General features: G+C 52.7%; 1 protein-coding gene across 19 annotated transcripts in view; it reads right to left on the bottom strand.

The window, feature by feature from the left end:
- The window catches only part of MYO18A (myosin XVIIIA), a 101,238-nt gene that overhangs the window by 69,814 nt on the left and 15,393 nt on the right, over positions 1–16,031 (bottom strand). Inside the window, exon 1 of one of the 19 annotated variants that reach the window (XM_086359978.1) lies at positions 14,431–14,574. The exons of the other annotated variants lie outside the window; for them this stretch is intronic. Coding sequence (XP_086216104.1) covers positions 14,431–14,499 — 69 coding nt within the window. The 5' untranslated portion in view covers positions 14,500–14,574. Of the gene's footprint in view, positions 1–14,430; positions 14,575–16,031 lie in introns of those variants that run through there. 19 annotated transcript variants of the gene reach the window in all.

Genomic DNA, 16,031 nt, shown 5'->3' with positions numbered 1-16,031 from the left:
AGGGATTGAACCCAGGTTGACCACATTGCAGGTGGATTCTTGATCAGCTGAGCCACCAGGGAAGCCCAAGAATACTGGAGTGGGTAGCCTATCCCTTCTCAGGGGATCTTCCTGACCCAGGAATTGAACCAAGGTCTCCTGTATTGCAGGCAGATTCTTTACCAACTGAGCTATGAGAGAAGCATGCAATAGAACTCTTTATTTAGGGAAGCTGGGACAAGTTCTGTTTCCAGCACTCAGCTCTGATGGCTGGGGAGGGGCTGGAGCATTTATGCTTCCTGTGGTAGGAAACGTCACCATCAGACAAATGCATTCTCCAGGGTGATCAGTTCAAAGGTTCCTCAGTACTTGTGACTTTCCTCTGCTGGGAAGGATTATCCTTTATTACCTGTGTGTGTGTGTAACAAACGTCTTCTCGCCTATGAAACAACAGTGTAAGGGTGTTAGTAGTGACTGGTACCCTTTGAGATACTAAAGGTGTTTTTTTTTTAATTGTTGGGCATCAATAACAAGTGGGCATCAATTTTTTTTAAATTGTTGGGCATCAATAACCAATAATCAACAGACCTCCTTGAAGAAGCCTAGGGATGGGGAGGAGGGCTAGAGGAAACCTGCTGGGAGGGGAGGAGGACTAGAGGAAACCTGCTGAGACCCAGGGTGCACACCCAGGGCTGGGCAGATAATCCTGCCTAGGAGGTGGCTAGGGGGCCAGTCAGCCTCGGCCCCGCCCCCAACCCTTGAGGCCTACACTTCCCGGCCCCGCCCGCTCGCCGCCAGCGCAAGGGCGGGATCGGGAGGGCGGGGCCAGGTCGGCACATGCGCCTGGAATCCCGCGGTGCATCCGCCCTGTGTTGCTACTAAAGCCCGGCAGAGGGCGGCCGCCTCCTTCTCAAGGGTCCGCCAGGGCCCAGGCAGTGGGATATCACCTCCTCGGGGTCGCCTTCCCGGCCCCGCCCCCAAGAGGCGCCCCCTGGAGAGGAGGCTGAAGTGTCAAGATGGCCTCTCCGTTCACCGCATGGGTACTTCGAGAAGGACGAGCTCCGCGCAGACTTTGTGCTCATTACTGCTCCATTCCCACAGCCCAAAACAGTCCTCATGTATAGTAGGCATTCAAACGCTTACTGATGGAATAAAACAGATGAATGGATGACTTCATGAATAAAGAAAAGACTCCAGGGACGCCTTGAGCCTGTGTGGTGGGGACAGTTCTGGGACAAGCAATCCAGAAGGGTCAGTGGGCTTGCCCCAGAGGTGGTCACTGAGGCTTGTGAAGTCGCTCAGTTGTGTCCCAACTCTTTGCGACCCCGTGGACTGTAGCCCCCAGGCTCCTCTGTCCATGGGATTTTTTCCAGGCAAGAATACTGAGTGAGTGGCCATTTCCTTCTCCACGGGATCTTCCCGACCCAGGGATCGAACTTGGGTCTCCTGCAACACTGGCAGACTCTTTACCGTCTGAGCCACCAGGGAATCCCACTAAGGCTTAGGGCTCCCCAAGTCCCTGTCTCTGCAAACCCAAAGGTTTGTTCAGAGCCTGTGGACCCCATACCATCTCATGGGCACAGAGCCCAGGCAGGGAAGTCTGGGCTTGTCCTCTCTGACAAGACCAGGAGTCCATTTCCTCGAAGTCAGGTCCTGGCTGCCGGCAGGGACCACCTGACTGGTGGCTCCATTTGGCCTGCTGCTCCCTGAGGACTCTCAGCTGCTGGGGATTTCCTCATGGCCCTTGGGGATTTCCAAACTGGCTCTGCTTGCCAAGCTCCCACAAGGTCCAAAGCCAAGGGCCAGCCTTGAGGATGATTTCCCAACATCCTTCACTCTCCTGCCCCAAATTCCACCAAGACTTGGGGCACTAGTAAATGAATGACACAATATTCCCATCCCTGCCCGCTCTGAGAGATAGGAGCCGATAGGCATAATGAAGAACTGTTCTTCTCTTTTTCACATAATCGACAACTCTTCTCTATGTCCATAGGAGAAAAAAAAGGAAACCCAGTTTAAGGGTCAGACACACCAGTTTAAATAAAATATCAGTGAGGTCTCCTGGGGTGTGAGCTGGAAGCCTGTGCTATTTATTCTCAAAGTTAGAGCAGTTCTTTCAGCTAAATCTCAGTGTCTTCCAAACACTGGACATTCAATAAATGTTTGAGGATCTGTGTGTTCACCTTTGGGGACCTCTGTTGGGCCTGTTTCTAGAATCCTTTGAAGTCAAAATAAAGCACAGATCCAAACTCCATAGAAGCAGGAAGGAAGATGCAGAAGCTTCTACTTTTCCTACCAACCCACACCTCCACGTTAAGAGCCCTGGCCAAATCCACTGGGGCATGTGAGTGCCTGTGTGTTACCAGGCTGGGCAGAAAACATGCTTGGTGAGCTGGGGAAGCACTACCACAGTTGTGGTGGCACACGGCCAGGACCTGTTGGCCCTGGGGCATCAGGATTCCTGAGCTGGTGAAGTGTAGAAATTGCCCAAGAGGACAAGCCTTCCTTCCTGGGAGGAAGGGAAAACATGCCCCCTACCCAGACTCACCGGGGGGGCTGCAAGAGGAGACAAGCTTCCAGACCACTCCACCATCTCTTCCTGAATGAGCTATCTAGAGCTGCCCTATTCAACATGGTAGTCATTAGTTAAGTGTGGCTATTTAAACTGAAACAAAGGAATGCTTCTGATTAAATTAAAAATCAAATAAAGTTTTAAATTCAGTTCTTAGTCACACTGGCCACATTTCAAGTAGGTAATAACTACGTGTGGCTAACAGCTACCAAGCTGGAAAGCACAGATGACAGAACAGTTATCACTCTGCAGAACTTTCTACTGGGAAGGTCTGGTCCAGAGGATCCCTGTTCAGCTTGTCCTTGACAAAGTCTTTGTCGTCTCTGACAAAGACTCCTTCAGGCATTGTCCCTGACCCCCTGCTGTTCTCTCCCACCCCTGACCCAGATTCAGCTTAGACTCCTGTCCGCATGTGCTTTGCTTTGACCTCCAGGCTTCAGAGAGAAGTGGGGGAAGGGATGGTAGCTGCAATTGAACCCCCAGCCTGGGAGCAGAAGCCAGATGCCAAGGGGCTGAAAAGGCAAGGCTGAGTGGAAGCCAGCCCCCACCCCAAGGCATCCCAGGCCTGGGAGAAAGCCCCTCAGTGCCACACAATCATTCCTTGTTTCTGCAGAGTCTCTGGACCATGCATGGGTAAGACATCTGGAATGCAGTGGCCTGAGGGCTTCCCCACATCACCGGCTGCTGGACTCATCTGATGATAGTGCTCCCAGAAGGAGAATTGCCAGCAGAACCCTGAACTCTTGAGGGCAAATAAGGCAATAAAGTCTTGTACTGAGCAGAAAGCCAGGAGGTCTGCCCTGGAGTAGTGGGGACCATGGCTGGACACTTCCCTGCAATGTCATCTGGATAAAGCTAAAGAGGAGGGGCGGGAGGAGGACTCTGGGGCACGCTCACCATGCTAGAGAGGCTCCAACAAGCTCCCTCGGGAGGAACAAGACAGCAAGGCACGGATCCGACTGCTACCACATTCTATCATGGGCACTTCACTTGAAAAGTTTTGCAACAGTAGCTAGAAAATTCAAGGTGCGAGTGCGTGGGCAAACTCCTGTGTGTGAAGGAAGGAGCAGAGAGCAGACCCAGGAACTGGTGGGTCAGGGCTGCCTCTCTGTTCTGTGCCACAATACTCTTTTTTTTTTTTTTAATATGTATTTATTTGGCTGTGCCAGGTCTTAGTTGGGGCACATGATATCTTCATTGCCACACTGTGGCATGCAGGATCTTTAGCTGTGGCATGCGGGATCTACTTCCCTGACAAGGGATTGAACCCGGGCCCCCTTGTCCAGTGGCGAAGGAAGCACATAGCCTTCACCACTGGACCACCTGAGAAGTCTCATATGCCTCAATTCCTGTTAGCCCTAATCCACATGGGCTGTCAGAGGCAAGGCAGGTGTAAAGAAATACATTGATTTGTAAAGAGACCACAAAAAAGTAGAGTTTGTTTGTTCAATTGGAAAACAAATAGGTAGAAAGAAGCCTGGCCTTTGAAAGGTACTGGTACCAGCCAAGAATTTGACTGGAGGAAGTCACAGGAATAGGAGCAGAGCTTCAAAAGCTGGCAGCAAACTGCAGACGACAGTGGATGCTCAGGGCAAGGCAATCCCACTCTGAGGCTACTCTGTGGCCCCAAGTAAGTGTGGGGTCCCACCTGGACCTTATTTCCCCATCTCTGCCTGGAAGAGCTGACTCTTTGGAAAAGACCCTGATGCTGGGAAAGACTGACAGCAGGAGGAGAAAGAGATGACAGAGGATGAGATGGTTGGATGGCCCCACCCACTCAATGGACATGAGTTTGAGCAAGCTCTGGGAGATGGTAAAGGACAGGGAAGGCTGGCATGCTGCGGTCCACAGGATTACAAGGAGTTGGACACGACTGAGCAACTGAACACCCACGACCTGGAAGGCCGCAGGGGCAAAAGCATCATCCTGAGGAGAAGAGTAAACCCCTCCCTGCACCTGCCATGAGCCGAGCTGAGCTGTTAACAGGCTGTGGCATTCCTGTGGGCAGATGGCCCATCAAGCTCCCAGGTATCAAGAGCTTCTCAGCCTGTCAGAGACAGATAATGACGTGACACTGTTCTGAGTGACTTGTATTGATTCATTCATCCTCAAAACAGCCTTATGAGGAGAGTACTATTATTCTTATTTTACAGATGAGGGAAATGAGGCACAGAGAAATTAATTTGCCCAGGGTCACCCAGTGAGGCTTCCCTGGTGGCTCAACAGTAAAGAATCCGGCTGCAATGCAGGAGATGCAGGTTCAATCCCTGGGTTGGGAAGATTCCCTGGAGGGGGAAATGGCAGCCCACTCTACTACTCTTGCCTGGGAAATCCCATGGACAGAGGAGCCTGGGCTACGATTCATGAGGTCGTGAAGAGTCAGACATGATTGGGCACATGTGCCTAGTAAACATCAGGGCCAGGATTCAAAGCCAGGCAGTCGGCTCCAGAATCCATGATGTGCCCAGTACCAATGTGTTAACAACACACACAATCACATACAACTCTCGATTTGTGGGCCCTTCTGCCCACGCTGCCCTCCCCCAAATAAGCTGAAAGCAGTTCTTGCAGCCAAAACCAGCCCTCCCAACCAACTTCAGATCTGCCAAGCATCTGTTCCTACAGAACAGTAAGAGCTGCAGTTTGGGGATTCTGAAGAGAAGGGATGGGGAGTGAGGAGGGGAGACTCTTTATAGCAGGGGCTCCTCCTTCAGAGGCACAGAGAGAGACCTCAAAACCAGTGGTCTAAGGAAGACACAGAGGTTGGGTGGGGAACCTAGGGCCCTGATTAAAAAATCAGGAAAACTGTGCCTTCTTCTGCCCCAGAAACCAAGTCCTCTGGTTTGAGGCCAGCCTTCCTCTGCACAGAGAAGGTGACGGCTGGTTAGAAGGACTCATGGCAAAAATGCTTTGGAAGGGTCTGGGTAAAAAGGACAACCCAGACTAAATTCCGCTGTGTGTGTGTGTGTGTGTGTGTGTGTACAAGCCATTTCCAAGCCAGGTGTCCCATCACAGAACCTGATTCTTCTCCCCAAGTCAGGGCCAAGTAATGATGGGTGCAGGGAGGGGAACCGCCCTGCCCAGGCACACAGATGCCTGCCTGAGAGGCATGCGGGCAGGCATCCATGGGCCTGGGCAGCGTGGTTCACCTCCCACGATGCAGGGTGAGGGCATTTTCCCAAGCTAGGTGTTCAGGCTGGTGCCCCTCACCTTCTCCAAACCTAGCCTCATTCCTGCCTGCCACCCCCAACCTCACCTCGGTAAGAACCTCCTGTCACTGTCCAGAAATAATGAAGCCAGAATCAGGCTCACCGGAGACTGCCAGAGAAAACGGGGGCTCCGTCAGGCAAGGCCAAGCACGAAGGGGAATAAGGATGTTTGCTGGCCACTGGATTCCAGGAAGACAGCCCACAGCCACCCCCGCCCCCCAGGCTCTTCAGGCGGGGCGCCCAGTCTGCCTCTCGCCTCTATTGATCTTGACGCACCGCCAAGTGAGTGGGGACTTGACCTCACCCTGTGCCCGTGTCCTTTAGGTAACCTAGGCCGCCTGCAGAGGAGGAAGCAAGGCTGCGGCAGGCCCAGTGCAGGCTGGGTCCCTGTGTGCCCGCGGTGCCAGGCACACAGGCTCCAGGGGGGAGAGAAGATGCCAGCCCACCCGGAGAGGAAATCTCTCACTGCCCCAAAGCTGGTGCCTCTGCAGGCAGCTCCACAACCAAACCAGCACACAGAGGAGGGAGCTGGGGGCGGGGAGGGGAGGACGCTGTCACCCACAGGAGGAACTAACGAGGGCATTGTATCAGACCCCTCCCATCGCCTTGTCCCTGGAAGCCTCCTCGGGACTCTCCAGACACTTTTGATGGGATGGGGCTGGGCGTGAAACCGGGTGTCACAGAGAGCCATGACCGTCTCGTGCTGCCTGACGAGTGCTGTCACTGCTTGGCCTCCGGCCCGCGCCACTCCGGGCTGAGATCTATCTTTTCGCAGATGTCTTCTATTCTAGAGAAAGCACAGGCTTCTTGATCCCAGGGATGATGTCATCAGCCTTTCTTCTCCCCAGAACCACCCCCCACCAGGGTAACGGGGCTCAGGTGCTCCTCAAGGTTTCCTGATGTCCCACCCTGACTGTCCCAGGCTCTGGGCGCTGGTACCCAGTCTTCCCTATAGCCTGGAGCCAGGTCCACCCATCCCCAGTCCACCTTGCTTCCAGCCCTGCTCTGCCCAGAGCCAGGGGCAGCCTCATAGTCCTGCTGACAGAGAAGGGAGCCCAGGAAGTGCCCTGTGAGAGACCCCCCTCCCTGTGGGTACACGCTTGCCCTAGCACTTGGCAGTGAGAGAAGCTGGTGGGGAAGGAAGGAAGTGAGTCAGCTCCTTGCAGAAATGGGAGTGGGAGGGAGGAGCCAGCAGAACTGAGATCAGAGGGCATAGGGGCTGGAAAGGTCACTAAGAAAGAATCGGGCCCTGGAGGTGGCTATGGGGCCTCTGCGAGGTGGCGGAAAGATGCAGATGACAAACTCAGCAGTGCTACCTCGCGCCAAGGCTGCTGGTCCCTAGAGGCCAGAGAACCAGGTCTGAGCAGATGCAGCCCCACCTGAGGACGGAATTCCAGGCGGCACCCTTCCTGATGCATGCACCGACTGGAGGAAGTGAGGGCTTGGAGGATAAGACCAGCCATGTTCTTGCCTTGCTGAGCAAGGTCTCTGGTCCCCAAGGCCTCCCACCGCTTTTCCAGGAGCCCGGCTGCCCCCTCGCTGGGTCCCCCTTGCATCTCCCAGAGAGGATGGGAACCGAGTCCCGGCCCCAAGAGCAGAGGAGTTGGGGGTGTCCCACCTCTGCCCCCGCCCCACCCATCTCTCCGGTAGCCCCTGCCCACGGGGGAGCTGTCCCCAGGCTCCAGCTGGAATCTGTCACCCTGACTGGGAAAAATCCTTGCTGTGAACATTCCCAGCCTGCCAACATTCCAGCACTCAGGCAGCCCAGGGAAAGCAGAAGGGAAGAGGGCGCCCTGTGCCCTGGCCGGGCCACACTCCACCCACTCAGAGACCTGCAGCCACTAAGACAGGCACATTCCTCCCAGGTCCCCTGGGCTGGACACTGTGTGACCCAGGTGACCCCGAATCTGCTTCTCACCCGCGCTCGGTGCCTCCTTGGGCAGGCTGTCCCAGCGGCCCTCCTCCCAGAGCCCCTTCCCAGGCTCCAGCTCCTGGCTGCCTAGTCCCATCTCGCCTCCACTCCTCTGAGGGACGCTGAGCATCTGAGCACAGAACCAAGAGTCGTAACACACTGCAGCTGAGTCACGGAGGACGGCCAGCGGGGAGGGTTCTAGGAAACCCAGACTGAGCTGAACAAGGGAACCAGTTTCTTACTCGAGAACCACCTTCTTTCCTTCAACAAAATATCCACCCCTCTCAAGTGCTCCAGCAGGGCAGACATGAGAAGAGAACAAATTCATTACAATCCTGATGAAGGAGAAGAAGGGGGCTGTAGACCTGACGTGGTCTGAGAGAGGACCAGGGAAGGTTTCCCTGGGGAAATGATGGTCAAACCGGGCCCCCGTGTATGTATAAATATACGGGGGTGGACGGGAAAAAGCATTACAGACAAAAGAAACAGCAGGCACTGGATGGCAGAAGCCAGCGGGAACGCTGAGTTGCACGCCTGCCACCTGCCAGGCGCTGTGCCAGGCCACAGTCCTTGCCTTTGTCCCACGGGGCACACTAGAAAATGACACGCTCACTCCTGTATAAAATAAGAGGACCTGCTCCTGGTCAGAGGCGACATTCTGGGATCTTGCTACCCTAAGGGCTACAGAGGTCAGTACCAGCATGTCAGTGAGAGCCAAAAAGGTGAGGGGGCAATGTGCCTGGCTTCCGGAATCTAGCAGGGGAAGATGTATAAGGGGCAAATGAACACCCCTCCCCCACTCCAGGGTTCCAAACCTGAAGGCTGCCAAGACACTTCTCTTCCCATGGCTTCCCTCAGGCACCTTTCCAGTACCTCTCCCAGCTCCCACAAGGTTAAATCCCAGGACTTCCCCAGTGGTCCGGTGGTTAAGACTTCACCTTCCAATGCAGGGGGCATGGGTTCGACCCCTGGTCGGGAAGCTAAGATCCCACACACGTCAGTGCCCACAAACCAAAACATAAGACAGAAGCAATATTGTAGCAAACTCAATAAAGACTTTTAAAATGGTCCACATCAGAAAAAAAAAAAAAAAAAAATGATTGAATCCTGCCTGCTGCCCCTTGGGCTCGCTTCCTCAGGTGGATTCTCCAGAGAGGCTGAGAGCAACGGTCACATCCTTCTGTAGCATCCACACAGCATGAGTGGCCAGTCATCCCCCTGGCGCCCCCTTTCCTTCTGGAGAAGAGGCTTCTAGGGACCTGGGAGCAGGAATCAGAAGGCCCAGGCCTGGGCTGGGCAGTGGATGTATAAGGATACCCAGAGACTGCCTTCCTCTACCTTATGTAGATGTATGGATATAAACATGGATATATGGATACACAGGGCTTCCCTGGTGGCTCAGACAGTAAAGAATCTGCCTGCAATGCAGGAGACCTGGGGTTTCATCCCTGGGTTGGGAAGATCCCCTGGAGAAGATCCCCTGGGTTGGGAAGATCCCCAGAAAAATACTGGAATGGCTACCCACTCCAGTATTCTTGCCTGGAGAATTCCATGGACAGAGGAGCGTGGCAGGCTGCATACAGTCCATTAGGTCGCAGAGAGTCAGACGTGACTGAGCGACTAACACATACATACACATGTGGATACACAGCTCTCCTATGCAGAGTGAAGGGCCAGGAGGTGTACCCTGAGTTGAAATCCTGACCAGGGACTTAGTAGCCATGAAACCGTAGGCAACTTACCTAACCTGAACCTCTCTGTAATCCAGTTTCCTCATCTGCAAAACAGAGATCATTATAGTACCTACTTCAAAGGGTTGCTGGGAAAATGTACTGAGTTCATATGTGGAAGACATCTAGAACAGCCTCTAACAGAAGCGGAGTGAACGCTAACCATGATCTTCAATCTCGCTACTATTTTTCCTGCCCTTCCCTCAAAGCATTTCTATTCGGACTAAATCTTTACCAGATCAATTAAATACCATCTAGGGAGCCTGTGTGAGCTACACACTGTACTGGGTGCCACACAGAAGGCCAGGTGGACCCCTGACATTCTTTCCTGCCACAGAGTTTGTGCAGAGTGGCTGGGTGAACCAGGCCGGGGCAGAACGCCATGCCCTGATTCTGAGGAACATATGGCAGGAGGTGAAGGGAGCCAGAGCAGTGACCCAGGTCTAAGGAAATAGTTTCCCAACCCAACTAGAGCCAATGACTGAAAAAATAAGCTTTGCTAACACTGTCCCCTGTATTTAACAGAACAGAAGCTGCTGCCAAACACCACATGGGACTCGAGGGTTGGCTGGGGGCCCCCCAAACAGCACAGCAAAGGGTGGGGGACCATGATGACTCCACTCCTTGGCAGTGCCTGTCTGGCGTGGTGGGTGCCCAGGGTGCTGCGGAGGCCTGGGGCACATTCATACCCGCTGCCCAGACGGACAAAGGAGGCGCCAGGCAACCTGCCCAGGCAGCAGGGGAGCCCCCACACCAACGGGTCACCAATCCCCACCCCCACAACGCTGCTCCCCACCCCAGGCTCCAGTGAGGAGAATCCAGCAGCTCAGGGTAGGGGGGCAGCGGGAGCCCTGCTGGCAGGCAGAACGCGTGCTTGTGGTTTCTGGGAAATGCTGTAGAGATTTGCAGCATTTTTAAAATACTTGTGTTCCCACCCGCCACACACACACACCCCCCCTCCTTCACCCCACTCCTCACCCACCTCCCCCCGTCTGGGTGTTTGCATATCTGGTATTTTCCAGAACCATTTCAATATAAATAAAAGAGATCAGAAGGGAGAGGAGGCCAAGGTGGTCTGGGGGATCAGGGTGGGCCGGAGGGGTGCTGGCCAGTGCCGGAAGGGGTTGGAACAGCCTACCTCCATCAAGGCCCTGCCCCTGCATCAGGGCTCCAAGCTGTGCCTGCGAAAACAACCAGTGACCATGACATGTACCCACACCCAGGCCAATGCGGCCTGGGCACTGTGCCCACCACCCACGGGCTGGGTGGCCAGGGCACTCTGGGGCTGTCGTTCGTCTAGCATCTCCCTGGGGAAAAGGCAGACTGGACCTCTGAAGACAGAAGGGAGACCTAGCAGAATGGAAGTGACCTAGTTCACCACACTATTCTGCTGGTCCCAGGCGCCCCACTAATCCAGGACAACCCCCCAAAATGCTCCCCAAAAGACCTTTCGCTCACCAGGTCATACATCCTTGAACCTACCCACCTGCCTTTCATATATCCAAAAGGACATAGTTTGGGTTCCACCCTGAGCCCCCAAACCAGGCTCTCCCATGGTGAGACTCTGATTCCAGAAACTTTGGCATAAAATGAAGTGACAATGTCCTGGAGTAGCAGTAGGAACAGGGCATTCTAGAACACTGAACTCAGGCAGTACCCCACCACCCCACCACCAGCAGAATCCCCTGGGAAAGCCTGTTGCCCAGAAGCCAGCCTAGCAGACCAGGAAGCAGCAGTTTCAAGTCTCCCCTTGGAACCTTTTGGGCCCCACTCGTGACAGTACCCAGGGGTCCTGGGGACCAGGAAGAGGAGGCTCACACCGTTTCTTCCCAGGGCCTCCATTATAGCCTTCTCCCAAATGCAGACAACCCTGCCTGGCCAGTCCCCTGCAAGGCCATTGGGGAACACGCCTGCAGGTCAGAAAAGCCTGGCTCTAAAATGCTGGAAAAAGCAAGAGAGCACCCCAGTGTCCCACCTCTCCCACCAGTGGGCTGTCTTTAAGAACAGAGCTTCAGAGAAAGAGTTTGGACAAAAGTGTTAGGAGTCCTATTGGAAAGAAAACCTTACCAGGGGCAAGAAAGGAAGAGCACTAGAATGGGCTGATTAACACAGGCAGCATGCGTGTGTGGGCTCAGTCATGTCCGACTCTTTGAGACCCGATGGACTGTAGCCCACCAGGCTCCTTTGTCCATGGGGAGAATTCTCCAGGCAAGAATACTGGAGTGGGTTGCCATGCCCTCCTCCAGGGCATCTTCCCAACCCAGGGATCCAACCCAGGTCTCTCACACTGCAGGCAGATTGCTTACCGTCTGAGCCACCAGGGAAGCCCATGAATACTGGAATGGGTAGCCTATCCCTTCTCCAGGGGAACTTCCCAACCCAGGAATTGAACTGGGGTCTCCTGCATTGCAGGCAGATTCTTTAGCAGCTGAGCTACTAGGGAAGCCCCTCATTAACACAGAGGCTGTAAAACTGCCTCCCATGGATGGTATTAGAGACCGGGCAGAGGGAAGGGAACTAATCTCCCTGAGCGTTTACTACTGCTAAAGTCTAATAAGTGACATCATCTGATACACAAACACGTTTATCTTCAATAAAGGCCCACAGAGCGTGGTGTGCAGAATAAAAAACAAGTTTCCCTTTAGCACCAGTCTTATTCTCCTTCTCAGAGAAAACTGTAGTTAGTTGGGCGTGAATACTTCTCTGAGTTTGAGTCTTCTCAAATTCTGGGAGGAAAGAATAGAGCCTGTTAAGGCAATGGCACCCCACTCCAGTACTCTTGCCTGGAAAATCCCATGGATGGAGGAGCCTGGTAGGCTGCAGTCCACGGGGTCGCTAAAAGTCGGACACGACTAAGCGACTTTACTTTCACTTTTCACTTTCCTGCATTGGAGAAGGAAATGGCAACCCACTGCAGTGTTCTTGCCTGGAGAATCACAGGGACGGGGGAGCCTGGTAAGCTGCCGTCTATGGGGTCGCACAGAGTCGAACACGACTGAAGTGACTTAGCATTAGCATTAGAGTGGTCATGGCTCACTTTGCCTGGGAGGCCTCTCCTAATTGCCACCCCTTCTCCTGTGGCAGGACTGGCCATTTCCTCCTCCTCACCCCACTGCATAGCTGTTCAGACCTGTGATAGCAGTTATAGTACCTGGTTGCATTTCTTTACTTAGGTCTATGCAGACACAACTGAGCGACTTCACTTCACTTCACTTCACGCTTCCTCAAGGAAAGATTGCATTTTATTTATTTAATCTCCCTAAGCCTGGTATAGTGCTAGTCCCTAAGCAGATTCATTAAATGTTTAAGGGAGGGACTTCCCTGGCAGTCGGATGGTTAAGAGTCCACCTTCCAATGCAGGGGGCCCAGGTTCCATCCCTGGTCAGGGAATCAGATCCCACATGCTGCAACTGATCAGGGGTCCAGATCCTGCATGCTGCAACTAAGACCTAGCACAGCCAAGCAAATTTTTTTTAAAAAAAAGCTTAAAGGAGTAAGTAAACTAAAGCTCACAAAAGCTTGGTAACTTTAGGAAAACGCAAACACAGGTCTTTCTGGCTACAAAGTCCATGCTGTTTACATTATAAATGCTATCTTCCAGATTCTCCTGAGTCTGGAGGTGGTTTTAGATGGACACGATGACCTCTTTAGGAAACTTACATCCCTACAGCCTTTGAGTACAAACCCTAAGTTCCAACAGAAGAGACTGGACTACAGATCTCAGGCAAATGCCCGACAGCTTGAGAGGGTTCAGGAAACCAGCCTTGGATGGGAGGGAGTGATAAGTGATACACCTTCCTTAAAGCACCAACCTCTCCCCTCCTACCACATCCTCGAAAGCTCAGGGGACCAGTGCTTTCTAGGTATGGCTCCCATGCAGGCCAGCTCCTCTGGCTCTTGGTGGCAGGGGGACAAATGCATTGGGCAGGGTTTAGCCAGGTGGGCTTTTCTGAGCTCAGTAGAAACACCCTCCATTTCTCAGACACCATATTTGTCCCCTGTGAAGGCCCAATGAGAATATGAACAGAAAAGATCGGCTCTCCCCTCTCTCAGGTCCTAGTCCATAACAGGCTTTTCCCCCTTCTTATAGAGTATTGACTTGCCCACACAGACTCATGGACCTGGAGGAAGGAATTCTGAACCAACTAGGGTTTTAAGATCCTCATCATTACCAAAACCTCCTCCAATTTCACCGACTCAAGGATCTCTTTGCCTTTAGAAAACTTTAGTAACTGATCCCCAAACAGACATCCTAAAACATTTTCCCTGAGGAGCTGAAGAAAGGACTTAGCCTCTTCCCCTAACTCTGGCATCACACTTGACCCCTCCTCTCTTCCTTCTCCCACACCAGCCAATCAACAAGACTACAGGGCACCCCTAAGTTCATAAGAGCACTATTTACAATGGCCAAGACAAGGAAGCAACCTAAATGTCCATGGACAGATGAACTGATAAAGAAAATGTGATATATATATATATATATATTTATACACACATACATACACACACATAATGGAATACTACTCAGCTATAAAAAAAAGAATGAAATAATGCCATTTGCAGCAACATGAATAAACAGAGATATTATCATACTAAGGGAAGTAAGTCAGAGAAAGACAAATATCCTAGGACATCACTTAAATGTGGAGTCTAAAAATTTGATATAAATAAACTTATTTACAGAAGAGAAACAGACTCACAGACATAGAAAACAAACTTATGATTACCAAAGGAGAAAGCGGGAGGTGGAACAGATGCATTAGGAGCTTGGGATTAACAAATACAAATACCAATAAAATAGATAAGCAACAAGGTCCTACTGTATAGCACAAGGAACGATATTCAATATCTTGTAATGAACTATAGTGGAAAAGAATCTGAAAAAAAAAATATATATATATATACACACACACACGCATAACTGAATCACTTTGCTGAACACCAAAAACTAACACAACATTGTATATCAACTATAATTTAAAAAAATTTTTAAAATAAAAACAAATAAAAAAAGACAACAGAGCCTACTTCAGTTGCTCCTGTCGGATATGTCTCTCCATCTGCACTGCTTCTACCAGAATTCAGGCCTCCGTCCATCTTAACTGAGATACTACAGCTCCCTCACTAGTCTCCCCACAGCTATCCTTGCTCGAGCTGAAAGCATTCTCCATAAGCAGCCAGAGAGGTTTTTCAAAAACCTGTTCCCATCACTCCCTAATTAAATCGCTTCATTGCCTTTAGGTTAAAGTTCGCATTCCCTAGATGACTCACAAGGGCCTCAATGACCTGCTTCCTGCTCGCCTCTCCTGCTGCTCCTCTCAATACTGTCCCCACACAATCCCCCAGTCTTATTCCCCAGATGTGTCATTCTCTCCAGTCTCTAGACCTCGGCATGTGTCTTACCTCCTTCCTCTTCCTCCTCTTGTCTCCCCTACACTCATCTCCCTCCCAGATATTGGTTCTCTCTCATTCCTTCCCAAGGCTGTGCTAGAAGTCCCTCTTCTGTGCTCCCCAGGACCATGTCCTGGCCTCTGTCATTGAGCTTCTCAAATGGCACCGTCTTTGTCTGCTGCTTGAGCACCTCTCCCACCAGACTGTGAGCTCCTTGGGGCTGGGGTTATGTGCTATTCAGTGCTGGACCCCAGGACCGAGCACACAGGAAGCGCTCAACAAATGTTTGTTTCATAGGCAGGTGAGTGGAAGAAAAGACACAAGAGCTGCTTCTCCCGGGCCAGCTAAGTGATTCCTATGAGGTCCCAAGTCCTGCCGGAGCTCACCCCTGCTCCCAGTGGAACCCTGTTGAGCAGCCACAGGGACACACGAAGGAGGTGTGAACCGAGCATTCTGGACACACACCATGTGAGAAGGAAACCCACGGGGCTGTGTCTCCCTGGGGTCCTCTGAAGAGGTTGCGGAGAAAAGGCCCCATGGCCCCCATCTGTGTGCAGAGAGGGAACAGATGTCTAGCCAGCTCCCTCAGAGCTCCCTGGGGACAGGCGACGTGTGGACACAGTTGATGGATGGCCTGATGGGCAGGGTGACCGCCAGGAGCTGTCCCTGTGGGGCTGGAGTTGTCAGGGTTCCCCGCCCAGGAGCCTGGAGGAGGCGGGAAGACTCTTTTCTTGGCATGGAACTGGGATTAGAATCGCTGCCAAGAAAAGAAGCAGGAGTAGGAGTGGGAGGAAGAGGAGGAGATAAAGGACGAGAGTCCCAGAAGAGGGTGCAACACTCCTCCACCAGCCCCGGGGGGCCGTCCCAGGACACTGGAATGCCGGGCTCGCTCTGCTTTTCTCTGCTGTGGCCCGAGTCCCCACCACCTACCCAGGTAGGAAAAGATGCAGAGGCTACTCTGAACCTGTCAGAGGGCTCTAGGAGACTCCTGACGATGGGGCTTTCTATTGCCTCCCATGCCTGATCCCCCAGGTGGAGGGAGACGTCCTCTGGGCATCAGCTGGGTTTGCCCCACAGGGGTGAGAGCAACCCGGCCTTTCAGGGGTACCTGCTGTACTGCAGGATCCACCAGGGCCTCGACAGCTGAGCCATCCAATTCCCCAGGGAGGAGGCAGCAGCAGCTAGCTGGGAAGCGAGAGTGGCTGGGAAATGTGAGATGCCAGGATGATCCGTGTGCT

Source organism: Bos grunniens, chromosome 19 (genome assembly GCF_055505025.1).
Source record: "Bos grunniens cultivar Pamir isolate PY7600 chromosome 19, Bosgru_T2T1.0, whole genome shotgun sequence".
NCBI lineage: Eukaryota > Metazoa > Chordata > Mammalia > Artiodactyla > Bovidae > Bos > Bos grunniens.
Note: the sequence above shows the minus strand (reverse complement) of the source record. Positions and strands in the feature narration are given on the sequence as shown.